This window comes from Moschus berezovskii, chromosome 1 (assembly GCF_049115385.1).
Source record: "Moschus berezovskii isolate FMDL1 chromosome 1, NW_MosBer_1.0, whole genome shotgun sequence".
In the NCBI taxonomy this organism is placed as follows: Eukaryota; Metazoa; Chordata; class Mammalia; order Artiodactyla; family Moschidae; genus Moschus; species Moschus berezovskii.
Genome location: NC_142460.1, coordinates 122820384 through 122844001, shown reverse-complemented (window position 1 = coordinate 122844001; position 23618 = coordinate 122820384). Strand labels below are relative to the sequence as shown.

At 38.8% G+C, this 23618-nt stretch overlaps 1 protein-coding gene across 1 annotated transcript in view; it reads right to left on the bottom strand.

Annotated features, from left to right (window-relative positions):
* Positions 1-3109: 3109 nt before the first annotated feature.
* The window catches only part of ZBBX (zinc finger B-box domain containing), a 129174-nt gene continuing 108665 nt past the window's right edge, over positions 3110-23618 (bottom strand). Inside the window, exons 19-21 of the mRNA XM_088843075.1 lie at positions 18157-18414; positions 7551-7689; positions 3110-5782 (exon numbers count right to left, since the gene is read on the bottom strand). Coding sequence (XP_088699201.1) covers positions 5656-5782; positions 7551-7689; positions 18157-18414 — 524 coding nt within the window. The 3' untranslated portion in view covers positions 3110-5655. The remainder of the gene's footprint in view (positions 5783-7550; positions 7690-18156; positions 18415-23618) is intronic.

Below are 23618 nucleotides of genomic sequence, written 5' to 3'. Positions count from 1 at the left end.
ATGTATTTCAAGAAGTCCTAAGGTGAAAACTTGAAGCTGAATAATGATGACGTCTCTGTTTGTGTAACTCCAGTATGTGTTTCAGACTAAAATAGGAAGTATGGTTTCTATAAGAAATTGAATGATTTAAGTCTGTGTCTCTTAATTTGAGTGACTGAAATCTCGAAAGGTTGGTTTCTACCATGTATTTTCAAGTCACATTAATGTCAAAATCCATATACTCTGAGAGCATGCAGCTGTGGATAAAGGATGAGAATAGCATTCTGTGACAGACAGGCCAGTTGCCTCAGTATCTGCTCTCCCCATCTTCCCCAGTGACCCGACCCCAGTTTTATTATGAGCAGCAACATAACCACTTAAGCAGCTACATTTCTAAGCTCCCTTGCATGTAGACGTGGCTAAGTTCTGGCCAATAGGATACAAGCAGAAGTATTGTGTGAGATTTCCAGAGAGACTAGTTTCAAGGAAGCTGCCTCGTTGAGGAAGTGCCTATCTTGCTCTGCCCACTGCCCTACTTCTAGTTGGCTCAAACTCAGCTGGTGATGGCTAAAAACTGCCGTCTCCTAGGGTGAGGGGACCTTGAGGATAGAAACAACACAGTGAGATGTATCTGCCTACTGAACTCCTGACTGCCTAATCCCAGACTTTACATACAAGAAAGTAAATGCCATGTTATTCCACTGTTCTTTGATGTTTCCTGTAATGTAGAGGTAAATAAAATCCTACCAGATTCAGTAGTCTACCTTACAAGATATTCTTCCAGAGCTATGGCATAGGAGGTCAGAGGAGAAAGTAGATGTGATGATTACTTTGAAAAACTAAAATGTGCATCTGTTTGTCTCATGCTTCCACTTGCAACTTTTATTTTTTAAGTATAGAAGCTGTCAAAGAACTCTGGTCTTATGAATAAACAAGGACAAAACCTTATCTGATTAAAATATGACAATTACCTAAATAACATGAAATTATATCAAAACTTACCTTAAAACATCTCTTTTAGAGCTATTTAGAATATATAAGGTTCAGTTAATTATAAATAGAGATGAAATACATTTCCCTCCTAGAAACATTGCTAAGCATTTGTATGTAGAATAATGTATATTTGTTTCTAAATAGAAAACAATTCACCTATTGCTTCCTTCTGGCAGAAATAAGGGCATAAAAAGAGCCCTTTCACACCTACATTTCCATAAATGTTATTGTACTATATATGTATCTGAAAAGAAAAAAAGAAACAGAAGATAATCCCATCAATCAATTAAATCTTTTCATTTTAAACATAACTGTCACCTCATGGAGAATATTAAGAACATTCTCTCCTTTTCCTTAACTATGAAAGACATTTGCATTAAAAGAGGAGGATCTTTATTTCCTTAAAGTTCCTCTATGCCTGCTGGTTATTCCCCAGCTAAAGCCATAATCCTGTTTGCAACATCATAATCATTTACCCAGCAAACAATCAGGGTGTCACTAACAAAGAATTATGACTTTAGGTGGGGGATAAACTACAGGCACAGATGAACTCTGAGGAAATAAAGATTGTTTTCATGCAAATGTGGCTAGTAATAAATAACCAGGGATGAAAATTACAATGAAACAGAATGCTCTATAAAAACAGATTTGGGGAGGTATAAATAGTATGTTTTCAAAATCTCTCCTTTCTGGAAGTATGATGCACAGTGTTTAAAAGTACCAGTGCAATTTTAATATTTAAAAACTCTGAATTTACACATGATAGAAGAAATCTATAAACACAGAGAATAATGTTTCAGAAATATTTTTAATTTAGATATTTAGATTTCAACGTAAATGCCAGTTTTATACAATATTCAATCTAATTATTCAACTCACTGATGCAGTCTTCATTTTTGATACTGAGTGATTTTCATAGATCGTTTATGTCAACTTGGCCCTAAATTCACTAATTAATCCATCCATTAATTTGTCTGTGTATTCAATGATCGTAGGGTAAACACATGAGAAATTATGATAATAAGCATGGCACAGCACTTTCTAGTTCCCAAAGGGTTTCTGCATTCAATACATTTTATACTCACACCATCTTTTGAGCTAAGTTAAGCCAGTCATTATCTTTTCCTCCAATTCAGAAAGGAACACATTCAACTAAGTGATCTGCCATCTAGTAAACAGTGTAACCTGATAAACTGTGTTTCTCCCACTATATATACTATGCTGTCTCTCCTTGGGAAATGTTAGGGATTGAGACAGCTTATCAATCGGATCCTGCACATTTTTTCTTTCATTCATTCACTCATTACTAATAACCACTCAATCTCAGCCAGGCATAAGATAGGGGCTAAACTTAGAGTGGTGAACAAAAATCAGGTAAACTCCATGCTCTGTTGAACTGTATCATCTAGTTGAGAGATATACATTAAAAAAACACACAAATAAATTAAAAATTATCAGTGCTACAGAGGAAAAAGTAGGACACTATGAGAAGGAATAAAATGAATAATGGGAATTAATTTAGATAAAAATTAAGAGTCTCTTGAGAAGGTACATTTTGAGACCTTGGAGATGAGAAAATGGCATGTGCCCAAAGTCAAGATGAGATAAGCATTGCTCAAGATCTTTCCAACAACTGAATCATAGGGACAAAGAGAACTGGTTTTCCTGAATCAAGGCATTATTTAAAATATTTCAGTGCCTTATTATAGAGATGGAGCCACTGTGTATTTCATCTGTTCAAGAAAAAATTTTCTTGCCCCTCCTGTATAAAATGAGGTGGTATTAAGCATGGGGTGTGCCACTGGCCTGAGTTGTGTGACACATTCAGAGTGCACCAAATATGGATGACTTCAATGAATATCAAAAGACATATTTATCAGCTATAATTTAATTTTGTTTCCATCATGTGTACACCAGAGGCAAGTCTGAATATAAATTGCTAAATCCCAATAGGCATGTAAAATCACGTTATCACTTGTCCAGGAGTTTCTAGAAGCACACTGTACTAACTCTAGAATTGGGAATATGGTTGTGATTTTTCTAGAATGTCTGTAACTCTCTCAATTCCACAGTGAGAACTAGGCTCATGAAGATCAAGCTTAAAATTGTTGTTAAAGGCCTAGTTCTCACTGTGGAATTGAGAGAGTTACAGACATTCTAGAAAAATGAAATGGTAGTTGCTTCAGGCAAAGGTTCTAATCTTATTTTTTATTTCCTCATTAGACTAATGGTGAATGAATTAGGAACTTTTCTAAATGTGTGGTTATGGGAAGCAAATAAAGGCAGAAGGGGGTCTGCTCTGCCCCAGAGGACCCTCATGTTTAATTTCAATATTATATTGCAAGTCAAATGACAAAGTCAATGGTTCATTCCTTATTTCAAATTCTGGCCAGAAACGCACCAATGACAACTAATTATCATCTTAATTTTTACTTCAAAATTCTTACATTATAAAAAGTAATAGAATATTATAAAATCTCCTTCTGAGCTAGTTAATAAAAGATTCAAACCATGACTGAATACACAGAAGGAAGAGTAGTGGGCCTACTTTCCTAACGAGAATAGGATAACATCTCCTACCATTTCATCTGAGAAAAAAAAAAATAGAGTTTTATAAATTGCACCCAGAGAAACAATTTTCTTCTTCATCAAAAGGGAAAGGAAGATGTCTTAGAGCCAAGGAGAAGAAAAGCCGAGAAACTTTAAACCTGAGCAGACACACTGAAAAGAAAAATAGCAGCTCTTCCTATCTGAACATGTGAAGAGGAAATCCCCATTTTAACTACAGATACTAAAATTCAGCCTCAGGGTAAGACACCACAAGGGCTTTTGACACAAATGATAAAGATTCAAGGGTGACTCACTGTTGTCTCTCTTTGGGATTGTGGTGGAAGAAGTGCTAAAAGAAGAATAACAATACTGAGGACTCACATTCTTAAAGCTATTTCTTCTGAAAAATTATATTCTGATAGTATAATTGGCTTTCCTGATTACTTCGTGTTCACTTATGTAAATCACTTTTATAAATGGCATTTGTATGCTAAAATCATAGAAATGCTGATAGATCTCTTTAGCATCCTTTTCTATCCTGTAAGTAGATGATGTGTGTGAATGCCAGTACAATTTATTGATGCCATGAAAAAAGTATCAAAGATAGATTTACTCTAGCAAACATCAGTCTATATGGGGTCTGCCCAGAATCTCAGAATTTAGAATCTTAGAATACTATCCAGATTGAAAAGAGTTTGAATCCTGAGATATGACTATGCTGTGGTGATGGCATAAGGTTATGCCAACCTGTAGGGATGTTTCTCTGGTAAGTCAACAAATACCTTAAGGAGAAACTGTCGACATTGCAAAGTGACATCCATAAAACTATCCTCCTTTCATCTTCTGTCCCTTTTGAAGCTCTTGCATTATAAAATTATGTGAAACCTTGAATATAAACCAACCCCAGGATCCACTACCACTCAGGACTGGCAAAACACTTTGAAATATAGTTTTTTGGGTGTTTTTTTAGCCTATCACAATAATCCTCGAACATTGTTGAGTCGGACATGACTGAGCGACTTCACTTTCATGCATTGGAGAAGGAAATGGCAACCCAGTATTCTTGCCTGGAGAATCCCAGGGACGACGGAGCCTGGTGGGCTGCCGTCTATGGCGTCGCACAGAGTCGAACACGACTGAAGCGACTTAGCAGCAGCATCAACAATCCTCCATACTGACTGTGTTTGTACTAGTCAGGGAAACACAGTTTGTACTTCTCCATAGGAAGAGAACCAGTTGTGATGGCTAGCAAATTCAAAATCTACATGGCAGACAGCTAGGCTTGGGACCAGGGAAGGCAGTCTGAAGACAGAATTCTCTCTTCCTTAGAGGACCTCAGTCTACTACAGACAGTAATCTGTTTTACTCAAAGTCTGTTGATTTAAATGTTAATCTCACCTGAAAAATACCTTTATAGAAAGATCTAAAATAAAGTGTGACCAATATCTGAGTACTTTAGCCTGGCCAAGTTGCTACATAAAATGAACCATCACACTGGCCCTCCCAAAATAAGATAATTAGGGGATCTTTCCAGTGTTTTACCATAACAGAGAATGGCAAGTATCATGTTCATTTTATTTCAGGTCCTCTTTTTCTCTTCTAGCAGAAACTTTTGATGCTACCAAAACACCTGTAAATGTCAAAAACCCTAACAAAAAAAAAAAAAAAAACTAATCAAACAAAGTAAAAAATGCATTCCAGTCTCAGTGATACTGCCAAGTATAACTAGGCCATCAAATGTACATTGGTGATATGATTATTTAAAATACAATTTAACAATTAAATATTACTTTAAAGATAAGCATGTACTAACATATAATATTGTACATCAACTATACTTCAATAAAAATAAATTAATTTTTAAAAGATAATCATGTACTACCTTCTGATAAGTTCTTAGAGACACAGTTACAACTTATTTTTAAAATTTCATTGAATGTTACTAATATAATCTACAGTTTGGAAGAAAAAGCCCTTAAACTTATAATTTCACTAATTTTTATTAGTCTGTAAAACTTGAAATATCAGAGACAATAATCAAAAATCTCTATCACCTGGACAGGTAATCACTTGATAACTTTTTTCAGGTTTGCTTTACTCTGGGTACAAAATGGAAAAAGTAATGAATGATCACTAGGTACTCTTTGACCACGGGAGTGTAATGACATGTTGCTTGTCAAGAAAATCTTCTTCCTCCTCATCTGTACTGCTTTCATAAACTGTCAGCAAAGACTGGATTCCAGTATTCTTTTCAGAAGAGCTGGAAATACATTAAAAGGTCAATACGCAGTATACAGAACCAGGTTTCAACTCTTCATTTATCTTCTGATCAATACTACACACACTGAAGTTATTGGAGGCAGGCAGACATGAGGGGGGCTGTTTCAGCCTGAGACCATAATTCTCAATGTACCCAATAAACTAAGTCTCTGTGATTCTCACCGTTCTCCCTCTCTCAAAAGATAAAGCCACAGTGGAACCAAGGAGAGAAGATTTCACGGTCTCTGGTTGCATCTTTCACTGATGATACCTCAGAAGGTACTGCAGAAACTTGCAGAGCCTCCGGGCTCTTATTAAGAACATTCATCATTATGTTGGTTGTTTAACAGAATCCCAATGAATAGCCTGCCAGATAAATCACTTCTTTTGTGTCCAGTAAATTGGGACCATGTGGATAGCCAGTTGAGATATGCCAAAGCCAAAATGAATGACAGCAATTATGTAGTTCTTTTATTTTGTTGCATCTTATGGTGAAAAGGAACTCATGGAAACTCTAGTGTGTTGCTGTCTGAGGCTTGGGGTAAGAAGTAGTATGGGGGCACCGAGAAGAGTCCACATAGTTCAGATATTTTGGTCCAAGTTATTAAAAATTTCAGCCCATGCACACTACTAAATAATATAAAATATTTCACCCTGTGATGGATAGAACTCATCTTTGGATTTTATGCCCCAGACAGGCTAAACCAGCATATGGTAAACTCTTGTCTGTGGTCCAACTCAGATCTTAAATGTGACTAAAAAAAAAAAAACAACTTTTCACTGGTCTAAACAGAGAAAAGGACAAGGTAATAACTTTTTCATGAAATTTTTAATTTTAAAGAACCGTGCTTTATTCCATTAATATAATCCCCTTATATTTAGTCCTAAATGTCCTTCTTTTTATGAAGTTGGTTTAGTAACTTTGGTTTATTTTTAGGGAAAAAAATAGCAACTTTATACTGATCCCTTTTTTTAAAAAAATGCAAGTGGTGTTAGAAATTGAAAAATCCTTGGACCACAGATAAATGATTTTTCTCCTTCAGAAAGACAGAATATGAACTCTTGATTCCTTTTTACTACAATATTAGACTTCAACGAATCAAAGGAATTTACAATTCAAGGGGATTTTATTTTACTTTTTTCTCAGTCTGTTTAGAAGAATCACTCTTCCTTTTTCAGGGAATTCTAGTATGACCATAACACCTTGACATGATAGACTACTTTTCTGAAGATTTATTAGTTTTACCAATGTTCCTTATTAACTGATCATCATCTCTAACTGCTCTTATCCTGTGTAAGGGAAGAATGAAGTCATATAGATTAAAATGATATCATTAACAATCTAAACTTGATTTCAAGAAAAAGACTTCTCAATATTCTATTCTAAAAACTTTATTCACATTGAATAAGAGTCTATGAATGCAAAGTATTGAAATTCAGTAAGTTAATGAAGGCAAGTAAGGCAACTGTTTTTCAATATAAGAAGAAATGCTGAAGGATTATTAAATTCCAAATGTCTTTTCATTTTCCTGACACATACTGTGCAGCAGAGAATTATCTCTTCACATTAAAGCAACAGCTTCATAAGCCTTTCACTAAATCCTGATATTAGGTTATTTAGGCAAAGCACCTAAACATTTTATAAAGAATAGCCATATAAGTACACACATGAGGACAATCTTTATTCACGTAGTAAAGGTAACTAGTTGGGGGTTGTCAAAAATTTTACGATGCACTCTTTGTACATATAAGCAGCATATTTAACCTACCTCTGTTCCTCAAATCCACAGAGACCCCTCGCACATGAGGTCTTAAGGAAATCTAGGGTAGTCTGACTTATATTCAGCAAATGGTTGTTGAAGGCTGGTAACTCTTCTGAGGTTAGGCTGTAAAGTTTTTCTGAAGGATCTGAAACATTTTATTTCATGCATTGTCAACATATAAATTCAAGAAACAAATACAGAGCATATGGTGCTGAAAGTTTACTCAGTAAACTTCAAGCAGTACAAGGATAGGGGCTTCCCAGGTGGCTCAGTGGTAAAGAATCTGCCTACAATGCAGGAGACGCAAGAAACTGGGGTTCAATCCCTGGAGTAGGAAATGACAACACACTCCAGTATTCTTGCCTGGAAAATTCCATGTACAGAGGAGCCTGGTGGGCTACAGTACATGTGGTCTCAAAGGAGTTGGACACAACTTAGCAACTAAACAGCGGTCTGACTTATTTTGCCTAGCCACATTGATTTTTAACATACACTATACTTAAGTGCCAAATGCTCTGAAAATTTCCAAAGTTCCAAGGAAATACAAGCAATCTTTTTTAAACTTACAGTATTATAAGTTTAACTTGCCTGAATGTTAAACATTTTATTATATCTTTTTGTCTTCTAAGAAATAAAAGGTTTGCCCCTACACAGTCTGAGGCAAAGGTTAGTTTTGGAAAAGCTACTCTTTCTTTTAGACTGCCTTGCTTTATTTGGATAGATAATAACTGTGTGCATGTGAAAGGGGAAAAGCCTTAACTCTTCTTTTTCCTGAAGTTGGCCTGTGATTCAGCCTTCTGCTGCTGCTGCTGCTGCTAAGTCGCTTCAGTTGTGTCCAACTCAGTGCGACCCCACAGATGGCAGCCCACCAGGCTCCTCCATCCTGGGATTTTCCGGGCAAGAACACTGGAGTGGGTTGTCATTTCCTTCTACAATGCATGAAAGTGAAAAGTGAAAGTGAAGATGTTCAGTTGTGTCCAACTCTTAGCGACCCCATTGACCGCAGCCTACCAGGCTCCTCCGTCCATGGGATTTTCCAGGCAAGAGTACTGGAGTGGGTTGCCATTGCCTTCTCCCGATTCAGCCTGAGTAAGGACAAATAGTGCAAGTTCAATAAGCAAATGTGTAAGCAATACCTTCTTACATGAACTACCAAAATATCAAGTATAGAAGTAAATATGATTACTACATTAGACATAATGTTGTCAGAGCCATCTAACTTCTACATGAGGTTATTCTATGGTGACTTTTAAAACTATTAAAATTACTGGCTGTTATTCCTAGGGTTACCCAGGTAGTGCGAGTGGGAAAGAACCCGCCTGCCAATGCAGGAGATGTAAGAGAGAGGAGTGTTCGATCCCAGGGTGGGGAAGATCTCCTAGAGGATGGCACAGCAACCCACTCCAGTATTCTTGCCTGGAGAAACCTTTGGATAGAAGAGCCTGGCGGGCTATGGTCCACAGGGTCTCAAAGAGTCAGACACGACTGAAGCGACTTAGCACGCATTCACCCCTTCACTTTAATGAAAGTGACAGGATCCAAAGGACCAAACACCAGACTGCATGTATTAAACCCCTGACTGAAGATAATTGAGGGTGGGTAGTATTAACTTGAAGTCTGTGAGCAAGCAGAGATTCCCCTACAAAAATGAACTTAAAATATCCCTCCTGCAAGATAACTAAGATCATGGCATCTGTTACCATCACTTCGTGGCAAATAGATAGAGAAATTGTGGGAACAGTGACAGACTTTATTTTCTTGGGCTCCAAAATCACTGCAGATGGTGACTGCAACCATGAAATTAAAAGACGCTTACTCCTTGGAAGAAAAGTTATGACCAACCTAGACAGCATATTAAAATGCAGAGACCTTACTTTGCCAACAAAGGTCCATCGAGTCAAAGCTATGGTTTCTCCAGTAGTCATGTATGGATGTGAGAGGTGGACTATAAAGAAAGATGAGCACCGAAGAATTGTTGCTTTTGAACTGTGGTGTTGGAGAAAACTCTTGAGTCCCTTGGACTCCAAGGAGATCCAACCAGTCAGTCCTAAAGGAAATCAGTCCTGAATATTCGCTGGAAGGACTGATGCTGAAGCTGAAACTCCAATACTTTGGCCACCTAATGTGAAGAACTGACTCATTTGAAAAGACCCTGATGCTGGGAAAGATTGAAGGCAGGAGGAGAAGGGGATGACAGATGACTCAATGGACATGAGTTTGAGTAAACTCTGGGAGTTGGCAATGGACAGGGAGACCTGGTGTGCTGTGATTCATGGGGTCGCAAAGAGTCGGACACGACTGAGCGACTGAACTGAAGCTAGACATCAATACAACTTAAGTGTCCTTAGAAGCCCAGATCATTCACAATGACAATATGTGGAGAAATCCAGCAGGCTGAAGGTTGAAGCTTCTGCTCCCACCACCCCAAAGCAAGCAAGACAGCTTTCACTGGTCTTGTTCATGTTTGGGAATTCTCTATAAGATTACTTCTGAGAAAAACAAAAGATTCCTTAGTGAAAATTTTTGTCCCATCCCCACTTATTGGAGATTAGGAAATTGAGGGCCAACTAGGGACTGGAGAATCCCAGGGACAGGGGAGCCTGGTGGGCTGCTGTCTCTGGGGTCGCACAGAGTTGGACACGACTGAAGCGACTTAGCAGCAGCAGCAGCAGCAGGGACTGATAACTTGTTCACACAACTACAAGTAGAAGGACTGGAACTCAACCTAAGCTCTTTCAGCTCACCACATTCATAAATCACTGTGTTCCAGAATCTACTTATTTAGCATTAGGCTATTATCTTCTCCACAAGGAGGTGTTTCCCCCTCTCCCACAAGGTGAAAGAAAACAGGTATAGAAGGTCCCTTTACATACCCCATGAAAGAGAATGTTACCCGTGGGAAAGTAGTCAGCTCAGGATTTGGAACTGGTAGAACCACAATGCTAACCCAATGGTGATGCTTAGATCTAAGGAATCCCACCAGGAGAAGTTAGTCTTTCAATTCTCTCTGTTAGTCTTTCAAGTCCCAACTGAATGAATACTGAGCTAATTCAAATTGTCCGAACAGAATGGGACTATTTTTGTATAATTATTCAGTCTCAAAATTTTATTTCAGAATTAACAGAAGCAGTTATTTAATTTTGGTTAACAGAAACAGAGGTGACATCACTTGACTTTCAAGGCAGAAAAAAATAAAACTTTAACAAAAACCCTACTGCAGGTTAGTGTTAAAACCTAAAAGGTCAACCATACAAAAACCCAAGTGTTCTGATTTTTCTCATATGGGACCAGGGAAGATTGCATTGATATTTCCATTGGAGATTTTACTTTATAACTGTCAAATCAGCTGATTGTTGAGAGTGGACTGAAGTTAAATCTTTCCTATCCCCAGAATAAATGGGATATGTGTATGTTCTTTGATCACTGAAGAATCTCTTAAGTGCAATAATAAAGAATGGCAAAGAGGGGAAATTGACTATATACAAAGTTCCACAGTGTATTTCTAAAACGCGGGTCACTTAAAACACATACATAAAACTTTACAGGGAATAAACACACATGAATAAAGAAATGAAGTAAAGAGGAAAGGAAGGACCAAATGACAGGTTAACCCCTTTCAAGGAACAGAAACAAAGCATACAGGCAATTTCCCAGTAAAGAATTCACCACCAACACCAAAAACAAACACCACTTCTAAAGGACTAGATACACATACAAAAGACATCCCAATATTCAGGAGATATGACCATCAGGACCCTCCCCCTGTATCCTGTGAGCCCACGCCCAACCCACCAGCCTATTTCCCTTCCTCCACTGTCTTGCCTTATTTATCTTTCAATCGTTCTTTCCTTTGCCTTCACTCTCCCCAACACCTTCTCCCTCTCAAGTGATCACAATAGTGATCTGAAAGAAGGATCTCAAATTATTTAAGTGGCACACAGGTCTGGTGGTCAGACAAAGGAACGTGGGGCAGATCTGCCTGGATTTGTGCGTAGGTGCCTCTGGGCACCCCAGAGGAGGCAGTCACTGCACCATCCAGAATCTCAGTTACTGTAGCCACACAGGGGAGACCAAAATAGCACCACTTTCTCACCCATCTACCAACAGGATAACTATGAAGATCAAATGAAGCAACAGTTCATATAAGAACAAACAGTGATTATTACGACTTATTGAACGGCTTCATATTCCTACATCAGAATGTTTTCAATATGTTGACTTTCACTTTTATGTGTCACTTAATTTTTTTTCCTGAAATTCCAAGATACTCTAAAGCAAAAAAAAAAAAAAAAAAAAAGCCATTCTAATTCAGTTTCACCTGACTGTCTTTACAAGGGTTATCTAGTTAATTAGCTGACTATAATCCTGATTAGCCATTTTACAGTTTAATATCTTACTTGATGGTCAACCTTCTAATTACTCAGGAAACCACTGCCTCACTATTTTACTTCATACTGTAGTTAGTATGGCTACATCTGCTAGTATCAGGTAGATTTTTATTCTTTCTTATTTAAGAAAAAGTTCTCTGTCTTTAATTACTCAGCTGAGTACCTGTGGACTCATACAAGCATAGGATTGCCAAAGGAATTTGAGGACCACAAAAACTCAAACAACAAGTCAGGATGAGTTTAAAACAAATGAGACTTTTCTTTTTGGCCATATCGTTCAGCATGTGGCATTTCAGTTCCCTGAGTAAGGACTGAAGCTGTGCCCCCTACACTGGGAATGCAGTCTTAGCCACTGAACCACCCAGAGAAGGCCCCAAACAATAATTTTTAACCACTGAAGAGGTAAATGCTTTACTGTATTTGATTACTGATATTTTCTCATAATGCAAATCTTTTGATATTTTCAAATTATTCAGGCTATGCTGCTGCTGCTGGTGCTGCTAAGTCATGTCAGTCGTGTCTGACTCTGTGCTACCCCATAGACAGCAGCCCACCAGGCTCCTCCATCCCTGGGATTCTCCAGGCAAGAACACTGGAGTGGGCTGCCATTTCCTTCTCCAGTGCATGGAAGTGAAAAGTGAAAGTGAAGTTGCTCAGTCATGTCCGACCCTTCGTGATCCCATGGACTGTAGCCCACCAGGCTCCTCCATCCATGGGATTCTCCAGGCAAGAGCACTGGAGTGGGTTGCCATTGCTTTCTCTATTCAGGCTATAACAATATCCCAAAACTGACAAAAATGCCTTGGTAATGGCTCAATGGTAAAGAATCCACTTGCAATGCAGAAGACATAGGAGACACAGGTTTGATACCTGGGTCTGGAAGGTCCCCTGGAAGAGGAAATGGCAACCACTCCAGTATTCTTGCCTGGAGAATACCATGGACAGAGGAGCCTGGTGGACTACAGTCCAAAGAGTGACAAAGGGTCGGACATGACTGAGAGACTAAAGCATAAGCAGAATTTAGTGTTATTTACAAAGGTATTTGTGGAGGAATAATTATACAGCATGAACTAGAGCTAAATATAATTCTCAAAATGGCCCAGAAGAAAACATAGTTCTAGAGTAGAAACAGATTTTATATGTTTTTGACTAAAAGTTGAACTTGCCAAGAGCACCTTAGCTTACTGTATGTCAAAAGCACTGCCCGCTAGTTTCTGATATAATTTAACAGTGTTTTCAGGACAGACTTTGTGCTAAGCACTTCAATGTTAAAGTGCATGTATGCATGTATGTGCAAAAATTTTATAAATATAGTATTTAATATATACTCAAATCCAATCACTGAAAAATTTAGGATAGGGCCTATTCTCATACTCATATTTCATACATGGAAACTGATAGAAAGAGAGATTAAGAAAGTATAATAATTTGTCTGTTGTCACAAAGCTGGGAATTCGTAGCTCCACGTTTCAGAGCCAAACCCCTGGCCCTAGAGCCTGGCTCTCAACCACCCTGCTTTGCTGCTCCTTGTTTCCTGATTCAGCCTACACACACACACACACACACACACACACACACCCTCATCTCCCACTGGCCCCGTCTCCTTCTGAAATGATTCTACTATCAGCTTCAGCAATTGGAGTCAAAGGCAAAACACTACTCAATGTAATTATATCCTGTCTTCTCTTCTCCAGACTATTTGGCAGGGCTCTTTTCCTAGAACTTGGAGGAAATGGAGGTATCCTAGAGCTGACATAAAATTAGTCATAAGATTTGTTGCTTACAAAAAAGGCAGCTTTCATGGGAATGCACACCCATTTACATTTGCATGAGTACAGCTGTGTAGCTGTATCTGTGTGAGACCAGACTTCATTGAGAGTTGTTTCAGAATTCACCATGAGTAGTGACATGTGGGTGGAATTTTTCTACCCATTGATGCTGAACAGAATATATAAGTCTGTGCAAAATCAATGAATTTTCTAGAATAAAGCCTGATTTTACCACCGCAGCTGTCACCTCCCTGACTGCTGGGACAATTTGGCTGATGTGCAGTCCTCTTCTTTCCTCAGCTCCAGGTGAATGTCTCCAAAGCTATACATTCATCTAAGGCCAATCTTCCCAAATAGAAAGAGAGCCATTCCTCGGTGGACTGTGTGTAAGTGATTCCATTCTGCTCCTGACCCATCAAAAAGCTCTGGTAGTTCACAGGCTATGTAGGATGTACTTGCTTTTAATGTATGAGAAGTTATGTATTGTGGTGAAAATATTGGTGTGGGTGTATGAGGAAATGAGTGACAGAGGAAAGTGAAGCACATAACGACAAACCTGATAAACGAAATAAAAAAGCTGAGAGGTTAGAGACAAACAACCCAAAACTACTGTTTGTAAAGTGTAGCCTACCAGGCTCCTCTATGGGATTTTCCAGGCAAGAGTACTGGAGTGGGTTGCCATTTCCTTCTCCAGGGGATCTTCCCGACCCAGGGATCAAACCTGGGTCTCCTGCATTGCGGGCAGATGCTTTACCCTCTAAGCCACCAGGGAAGTCCTTAAAGTATTTCATTTGTAAATAATGAAATTGATCAATTTACCAAATAAGACAACCTTCATCTTCTGATTAAAAATTGTATTACTATCCTTTTGATCTAGTTCAGATCTGATATACTTCATTTTAGAATTAATTTTTAAAGGTATTTTTATGTGACCCATTTTTTTAAAGTCTTTATTAAATTCGTTACAATATCATTTCTGGTTTTGTTTTGTTTTTCGGCCACTAGGCATGTGGGATCTTAGCTCCCCAACCAGGATTGAACCCTCTATCCTCTGCATTGGAAGGCAAAGTCTTAACCATTGAATCTCCAGGGAAGTCCCTAGAAATGACTTTTGACATGAGAATTACCTCCAAGCATATTTATATTTGATTTTTAGTAATGCGGAGTCATAAAAATGAATGATAGGTAAAGATGAATCACAATTTCTTCTTCCCCAATCCCTAATGAAATGAATAGGAAAGGGAGAAAAATAAAAAATAAAATAAAATCATAAGTGGAACCAAAGGAAGAGATACAAATTCACATAATAAACCTTGACAAGGGACAACCAAAGGAATGAACAGAAGATTCATTAAGGTACAGCTGGGGGCCTACTGCTGTCCACACCCTTTCTCCTTCCCACTCAATATGCACACAAACTAGTGACAGGAAAAGGAGAGTCATCTAAAGCGCTCACAAGTCTTACCAGTATCATAAGAAATTGGGGAAAAAAGTGGGTAAGGGGAAAGCAAGGAGAAAATGTTGAAAATATGTTTAAGCCCTGAACATCCACCATAATATCTTAGCGGAGGCAAGAAAATCACATACCCGCAGCTGTCCAAACAGAGACAAAACACACTTGAAATCGGGTCCAATGAAGTTTGTCATTCAATAAAATCCAGAAAAAGACAAGAGAGCCCAGATCCTCCAATAAGGAAGCTGAACTCCTCAGTCCTTCATCTATTCTCCCTGTGCCTTTGAGCCAGTGGGATACAGAAAAGAGCCAATAGCCAACTCACAAACAGTAGCTCCCTAGAGAAGACTGACACATCTATAGAGAGGAGAGAGGAGATTTCAGGGAGAATGCAGTCTCACTATATCAGAAAAGACAGAAGACATGAGCAAAGCCACTCACAGCACATGTGAACAAGTAAGACATAAGGAAATGACAGCAAAAAAAATGGAATCCAAGAATCCACTGCACACAAAAAATGATTAAGTGAAAGAGCAATCTGGTAGATAACAGATCAAGACCCTAAGAAAATTCCTTAATAAGTCCTTTGTTTACAGAATAAGTAATAAGAATGACATTTTTAAAAAGAATAAAACTAAAAGATCAAACAGCAACATGTCAGACATCAAAAAGGAAAAGCAAACTTGTTCCTGGATTGGACCTTGCACCAGAAAAAAACATGCTATAATGAACATCACTGAGACAATTTTTAAAAATTAGATATGTACTGAAGGTTAGAGAATTACAAAGTATTAATTTCTTGATTTTAATCACTGTACTATGGTTTCATAAGAAAAAGCTGTTGCTTGTAGGAAATACACTAAAATATATTTTTGGAAAAGGGTCATGATTCTTGCAACATTCTCTCAAATGGTTCAGAAAAAGAGTCGTATTTGTGTGTGTGTGTGTGTGTGTGTGTGTACATACGTGCAAATAAGGTAAGACAAACAGGTCATAAAATGGGTGAAGTGTATATGGAAGCTCCTTGTACTATTCTTGCATTCTTGCAACTCTCTAAGTTTAAATTACATCAAAGTAAAAATTCCCCAAAAAAAAAAAAGAATGCCTGTAAAGATCTAATTTATTGGGTCAATCCATAAAGAATGGACTATAACCAGCTGAAAATTGAAATGCTGATATAAGAGACAACCTTGAGATAATCACAGTAAATAAAAAGCAAAATAAAAACAGCCTAAAACAGTTGAAGAAACATAAGTAAACCTCGTAAAGAGATCCAACATAAACAAAACAGGTTTCTCAGCAGTAAAAAGCCAAACGGAACAGAAAAGCAATTCAAATATATGACAGAAGAAAATTTCTCTGAAAACAAAGAGGAACTTCTGTGCTTTAAGAAATACTGAACTACCTATACTGAAATACAATCCTGATCCAATAACTGAATTTCAAATATTAAGAAAAAAAATTCTTCAAGCATCCAATCAAGAAAGAAGCATGTCACATGCAAAAGAGAGTGAGGTAAAAATGAGAAACCTCGAACTACTTCACAGCAGAATTCAGATCCAGGAAAGTGAATCAGTGCATACAGGTTTAAGAGAAAAATGACCCAAGGAGATTTTGTTGTTTAATCGCTAAGTTATGTCCAACTCTTTTGCGACCCCGTGGACTGTAGCCTGTCAGGCTCCTCCGTCCTTGGGATTTCCCAAGCAAGAAACTGGAATGGGTTGCCATTTCCTTCTCCAAGGGATCTTCCTGACCCAAGAATCAAACCCGTGTCTGTATATTGGTAGGCAGATTCTTTACCACCGAGTCACCTGGGAAGAAGCCCAGACGCAAGGAGAATCAGTTCAGTTCAGTTCAGTCGCTCAGTGTCGGACTCTTTGCGACCCCATGAATCACAGCACGCCATGCCTCCTGTCCATCACCAACTCCTGGAGTTCACTCAAACTCATGTCCATCGAGTCAGTGATGCCATCCAGCCATTTCATTCTCTGTCGTCCCCATCTCCTCCCACCCCCAATCCCTCCTAGCATCAGACTCTTTTCCACTGAGTCAACTCGTCGCATGAGGTGGCCAAAGTATTGGAGTTTCAGCTTTAGCATCAGTCCTTCCAGTGAACACCCAGGATTAATCTCCTTTAGAATGGATTGGTTGGATCTCCTTGCAGTCCAAGGGACTCTCAAGAGTCTTCTCCTACCCACAGTCAATTTGCCACTCAAATACAAACTTAGTAGGCATTCTCCAACATGACAGGATTCAGGTAATAGAGCTATCACAAGCTCTACCAGTGGGGAAAAAAATTGACAATTAAACTCAATCACACAAAAGTTAAATGGAGAAACTGTGCCAAAGTACTAACTAGCACATTATCCAGGGACAGAAGACAGTGGAGAAATTCCTACTAAGTGCAGAGGAAAAAAATGCTAAATTAATCTAACTTGCCAATGCACTCTAAAGATAAAACAGACATTTTTAAGAATGCCACAATCAAAACTTCTAGAAATGAATGAAAATAAAAGGCTTAAAATTGGGAAGTCTTAGTAAAAATGCAGAATCTTGCATCCCACCCCAGACATACACCTGCATTATAACAACACCCCTGGGGGATTTATGTACACATTGAAACTTGAGAAATACTGCTTCAAAAGATCAGATGGAATAGCTCTTGTCTCCAACAATAGTGGGAAGTGGCTCTTATAAGAGATTAGTCACTCAGTGAGCTTGTAGGAAGGAGAAAAAAAAATTTTTTTCTGTCCACATGAAGGACCTTAAGACCACTTAACTGTGAATTATATGAGCTAAGGGGATAATCTCTGATATGGCTGGGCACACACAAGTTCTATAACATTTTCAGGGTGACATCAGAGGATAGTCAGGAAAACAGACACAAAGGTTGATGGTTTAAAGAGAAAAAGGGAAAAGTTTCTTTGCTTGGAGCATGATACAGACAATCAGGCAGAAGGCAGAGTTAATATTGTTTATGGTGAAAAAAAAAAATACATTACCTGCAAGATTTCTCAGCTCATTTAATTCTTTTTCCAAACTGTCTAAGGTCTGCTGACCATCAGTGTCATCTAAGAATGTCTCACCATGGTCAGTATCATCAATATATTCAATTTCTGAAATTTCAGAAGCAGTTGTACAGAGTGATTGAGCAACTGCACTTCTTGACCGGGGATGAGAAGAAGATAAACAGCTGGAACTTCTTTTCACAGAGTTGGAAAGTGGTAAATTTGCTGTTGAAGGTCTCTGTGATATCTGGCCTAAAATAAAAAATAAATTAATCAACCATTTTTAAAATTCTGAATGAATGCTTTAAAAGATACAGAATACCAGCCTCCTGAACTCAGTGAAATTCATGCAACTGAATTTATGAGAAAATGAAATTTAGATTATCATGTATTTTGCTTTACCTACATTTGTGAATCCGACCAAGGTAAGAGAAACCCAAATAAGATGGTACGTATTGCTAGGGGGCATCAGAGGGCAGACAAACTGAAATCATAATCACAGGAAACTAGCCGATCTGATCACATGGACCACAGCCGAATGTGGTCCACTGGAGAAGGGAAGGGCAAACCACTTCAGTATGCTTGCCTTGAGAACCCCATGAACAGTAACAAAGGGCAAAATGATAGGATACTGAATGAGAAATTCCCCAGGTCGGTAGGTGCACAGTATGCTACTGGAGCTCAGTGGAGAAATAACTATAGAAGGAATAAAGGGATGGAGCAAAAGCAAAACCAATACCCAGTTGTGGATGTGACCAGTGATAGAAGCAAGGTCCGGTGCTGTAAAGAGCAATATTGCATAGGAACCTGGAATGTTAGGTCCATGAATCAAGGCAAATTGGAAGTGGTCAAACAGGAGATGGCAAGAGTGAACGTCGACATTCTAGGAATCAGTGAATTAAAATGGACTGGAATGGGTAAATTTAACTCGGATGACCATTATATCTACTACTGTGGGCAGGAATCCCTTAGAAGAAATGGAGTAGCCATCATGGTCAACAAAAGAGTCCGAAATGCAGTACTTGGATGCAATCTTAAAAATGACAGAATGATTTCTGTTCGTTTCCAAGGCAAACTATTCAATATTACAGTAATCCAGGCCTATGCCCCAACAAGTAATGCTGAAGAAGCCGAAGTTAATCGGTTCTATGAAGACCTACAAGACTTTTAAGAACTAACACCCAAAAAAGATGTCCTTTTCATTATAGGGGACTGGAATGCAAAAGTAGGAAGTCAAGAAACACGTGGAGTAACAGGCAAATTTGGCCTTGGAGCACAGAATGAAGCAGGGCAAAGGCTAATAGAGTTTTGCCAAGAGAATGCACTAGTCATAGCAAACACCCTCTTCCAACAACACAAGAGAAGACTCTACACATGGACATCACCAGATGGTCAACACCGAAATCAGATTGATTATATTCTTTGCAACCAAAGATGGAGAAGCTGTATAGAGTTAGCGAAAAAAAGACCAGGAGCTGACTGTGGCTCGGATCATGAACTCCTTATTGCGAAATTCAGACTTAAATTGAAGAAAGTAGGGAAAACCACTAGACCATTCAGATATGACCTCAATCAAATCCCTTATGATTATACAGTGGAAGTGAGAAATAGATTTAAGGGACTAGATCTGATTGATAGAGTGCCTGATGAACTCTGGACGGAGGTTCGTGACATTGTACAGGAGACAGGGACCAAGACCATCCCCATGGAAAAGAAATGCAAAAGAGCGAAATGGCTGTCTGAGGAGGCCTTACAAATAGCTGTGAAAAGAAGAGAGGAGAAAAGGAAAGATATAAGCATCTGAATGCAGAGTTCCAAAGAATACCAAGAAGAGATAAGAAAGACTTCCTCAGTGATCAATGCAAAGAAATAGAGGAAAACAACAGAATAGGAAAAACAAGAGACCTCTTCAAGAAAATTAGAGATTCCAAGGGAACATTTCATGCAAAGATGGGCTCAATAAAGGACAGAAATGGTATGGACCTAACAGAAGCAGAAGATATTAAGAAGAGGTGGCAGGAATACACAGAAGAACTGTACAAAAAAGATCTTCACGACCAAGATAGTCACGATAACGTGATCACTGACCTAGAGCCAGACATCTTGGAATGTGAAGTCAAGTGGGCCTTAGAAAGCATCACTACAAACAAAGCTAGTGGAGGTGATGGAATTCCAGTTGAGCTATTTCAAGTCTTGAAAGATGATGCTGTGAAAGTGCTACACTCAATATGCCAGCAGATTTGGAAAACTCAGCAGTGGCCACAGGACTGGAAGAGGTCAGTCTTCATTCCAATCCCAAAGAAAGGCAATGCCAAAGAATGCTCAAACTACCGCACAATTGCACTCATCTCACATGCTAGTAAAGTCATGCTCAAAATTCTCCAAGCCAGGCTTCAGCAGTATGTAAACCGTGAACTCCCAGATGTTCAAGCAGGTTTTAGAAAAGGCAGAGGCACCAGAGATCAAATTGCCAACATCCGCTGGATCATGGAGAAAGCAAGAGAGTTTCAGAAAAACATCTATTTCTGCTTCATTGACTATGCCAAAGCCTTTGACTGTGTGGATCACAATAAACTGTGGAACATTCTGAAAGAGATGGGAATAACACACCACCTGACCTGCCTCTTGAGAAACCTGTATGCAGGTCAGGAAGCAACAGTTAGAACTGGACATGGAACAACAGACTGGTTCCAAATAGGAAAAGGTGTACGTCAAGGTTGTATATTGTCACCTTGCTTATTTAACTTATATGCAGAGTACATCATGAGGAACGCTGGGCTGGAAGAAGCACAAGCTGGAATCAAGATTGCTGGGAGAAATATCAATAACCTCAGATATGCAGATGACACTACCCTTATGGCAGAGAGTGAAGAGGAACTCAAAAGCCTCTTGATGAAAGTGAAAGAGGAGAGTGAAAAGGTTGGCTTGAAGCTCAACATTCAGAAAACAAAGATCATGGCATCTGGTCCCATCACTTCATGGGAAATAGATGGAAAAACAGTGGAAACAGTGTCAGACTTTATTTTGGGGGGCTCCAAAATCACTGCAGATGGTGATTGCAGCCAGGAAATTAAAAGACGCTTGCTCCTTGGAAGGAAAGTTATGACCAACCTTGATAGTATATTAAAAAGCAGAGACATTACTTTGCCAACCAAGGTCCGTCTAGTCAAGGCTATGGTTTTTCCCATGGTCATGTATGGATGTGAGAGTTGGACTGTGAAGAAAGCTGATCGCCGAAGAATCGATGCTTTTGAACTGTGGTGTTGGAGAAGACTCTTGAGAGTCCCTTATACTGCAAGGAGATCCAACCAGTCCATTCTAAAGGAGATGAATCCTGGGTGTTCATTGGAGGGACTGATGCTAAAGCTGAAACTGCAATACTTTGGCCACCTCATGCGACAAGTTGACTCACTGGAAAAGACTCTGATGCTGGGAAAGGTTGGGGGCGGGAGGAGAAGGGGACGACGGAGAATGAGATGGCTGGATGGCATCACCGACTCTGTGGACATGAGTTTGAGTGTACTCCGGGAGTTGGTGATGGACAGGGAGGCCTGGCGTGCTGTGATTCATGGGGTCGCGGAGAGTCGGATACGACTGAGCGACTGAACTGAACTGAAATTACCTTCTTTTTGTTATAAAGAACACTTTGGATTATTCTTCCCTAATTTTGTCTACATTCAGAGAAAGGCAAGCTAGTTTCAAAATTAAGTAAAACAAAAATCTGTAAGCAAAGTCAATTCCAGAACAATTCAACATACAATCTTATCATCTACTCCATGGCCAACCATTGTGCTATGTTTCTTAAATTCTAGGACAATCCTGCACTGTGCTTTGTAAGAGAAAAATACCCATAGGATAAACATGGTACCACTTCCTAATGATCCCATTTTATTTGATGGTGTGTACATTCATCTGTTAAAACAGATAAGGAAACAAAATAGACCAGTATGCAAAATTTTTTGGAAAAAAAAGGATTTAAAGAAAATTAAGAGTACATTTCTAATTTTCCTAAATATGAGTTCACTCTCAGCTGCTTTATAGGGCACTTCAGTGGAAAAATTCCAGAAGCAGAGATCTGAGTCAGGTTAGTACTTTGTTCCACCAGGGCAGTCACCATTTTGTCTTGACCTATTTCAAAGGTTGACTTAGTTGGTTTCTTCAATATGTGTGATTCTTTCATAGAAGGAAAAAAAAATCCCTTCAAAATTTCGGGATGACCTAGAGGGAGGATATGGGGAAGAGGGAGGTGGGAGGGGGTTTCAAGAAAGGGAACACATGTACACCCGGGGCAGATTCGTGTCAATGTATGGCAAAACCAACCAATATATTAATGTAAGGTAATTTGCCTCCAATAAAAATAAATTTAAAAATATTTATACTAACAAAACATGGCTATATATATTATATCATCTGGTATTGCTCACAAGATTCTTTAATAAAGGCCAAGAGAATATTCAAGGCACAAATTTAGATATTCGTAGCACAGGTATATTTTTAATATAGTGAATCATTGTTTTGATTTAGATAAATACATGTATATTAATATAAATAATTTATAAGATAATCTTGCATTCCCTTAATACAAATTGCTTTTGTGTAAAATATTGGATTCTTTAAAGAAGTGCTATGGCCATTACCATTAAAATTATTATCTGACTGAATATATGTCATACAACATTATGCCCACTCTATTGACACAAAGAAAAATGTAAAATTCAGAAGAGTGGCTACAGGTAATTGTTATGTAATAAACAGTCAATGATTATTGAGTTTGTCTTTTTTTTTTAAGATCTACTCTGAAGGTAGCTAGTACCCTAAGAAGAATCTTAATGCAGTATGTAATTATTAAGCAATTAAAACTGACTAAGGTAAGTCCAAAAGGGTGCCAATTTTAATACATGTCTCAGAAATCTATTTCAAAAACAATTTTTATTGGAATGAAATTGTAAATAAATTAAGAGTCTAACCTTTTTGTATCTATTTGCACTCAGAGATAGTTCTAAAGAAAAACAACTAACAAAAATGTGCTTATGTTTTTTTAAAAAAGTAAGTATCGGAGACGCCCGGCTCCGGCGGCGCAGACGCAGACGCGAGAGACGCCCGGCTCCGGCGCAACCGACCACGTGCAGAATCGTGGCTGAGAGGAGCTGCCCCGCACCCAGGGTTAGGGCGGTGGCTGAGAGGAGCTGTACCACGTCCAGGAGGCGGTGGCTGCTTGGGCACCGGAGGGCCGAGAGGAGCTGATCCACATTCAAAGCAGGAGGGGCGGCCTTGAGATACCCCTCGTCCAAGGTAAGGTACAGCAGCTGCGCCTTGCTGGAGCAGCTGGGAAGAGATACTCCACGACCAAGTGGAATATAAGAATCCAGTGTTCTGGGGAGGAAGGAACAAGATGGCGGAGGGATAAGATGGCAAGACCACTTTCTCCCCCACAAATTCATCAAAAGAACATTTGA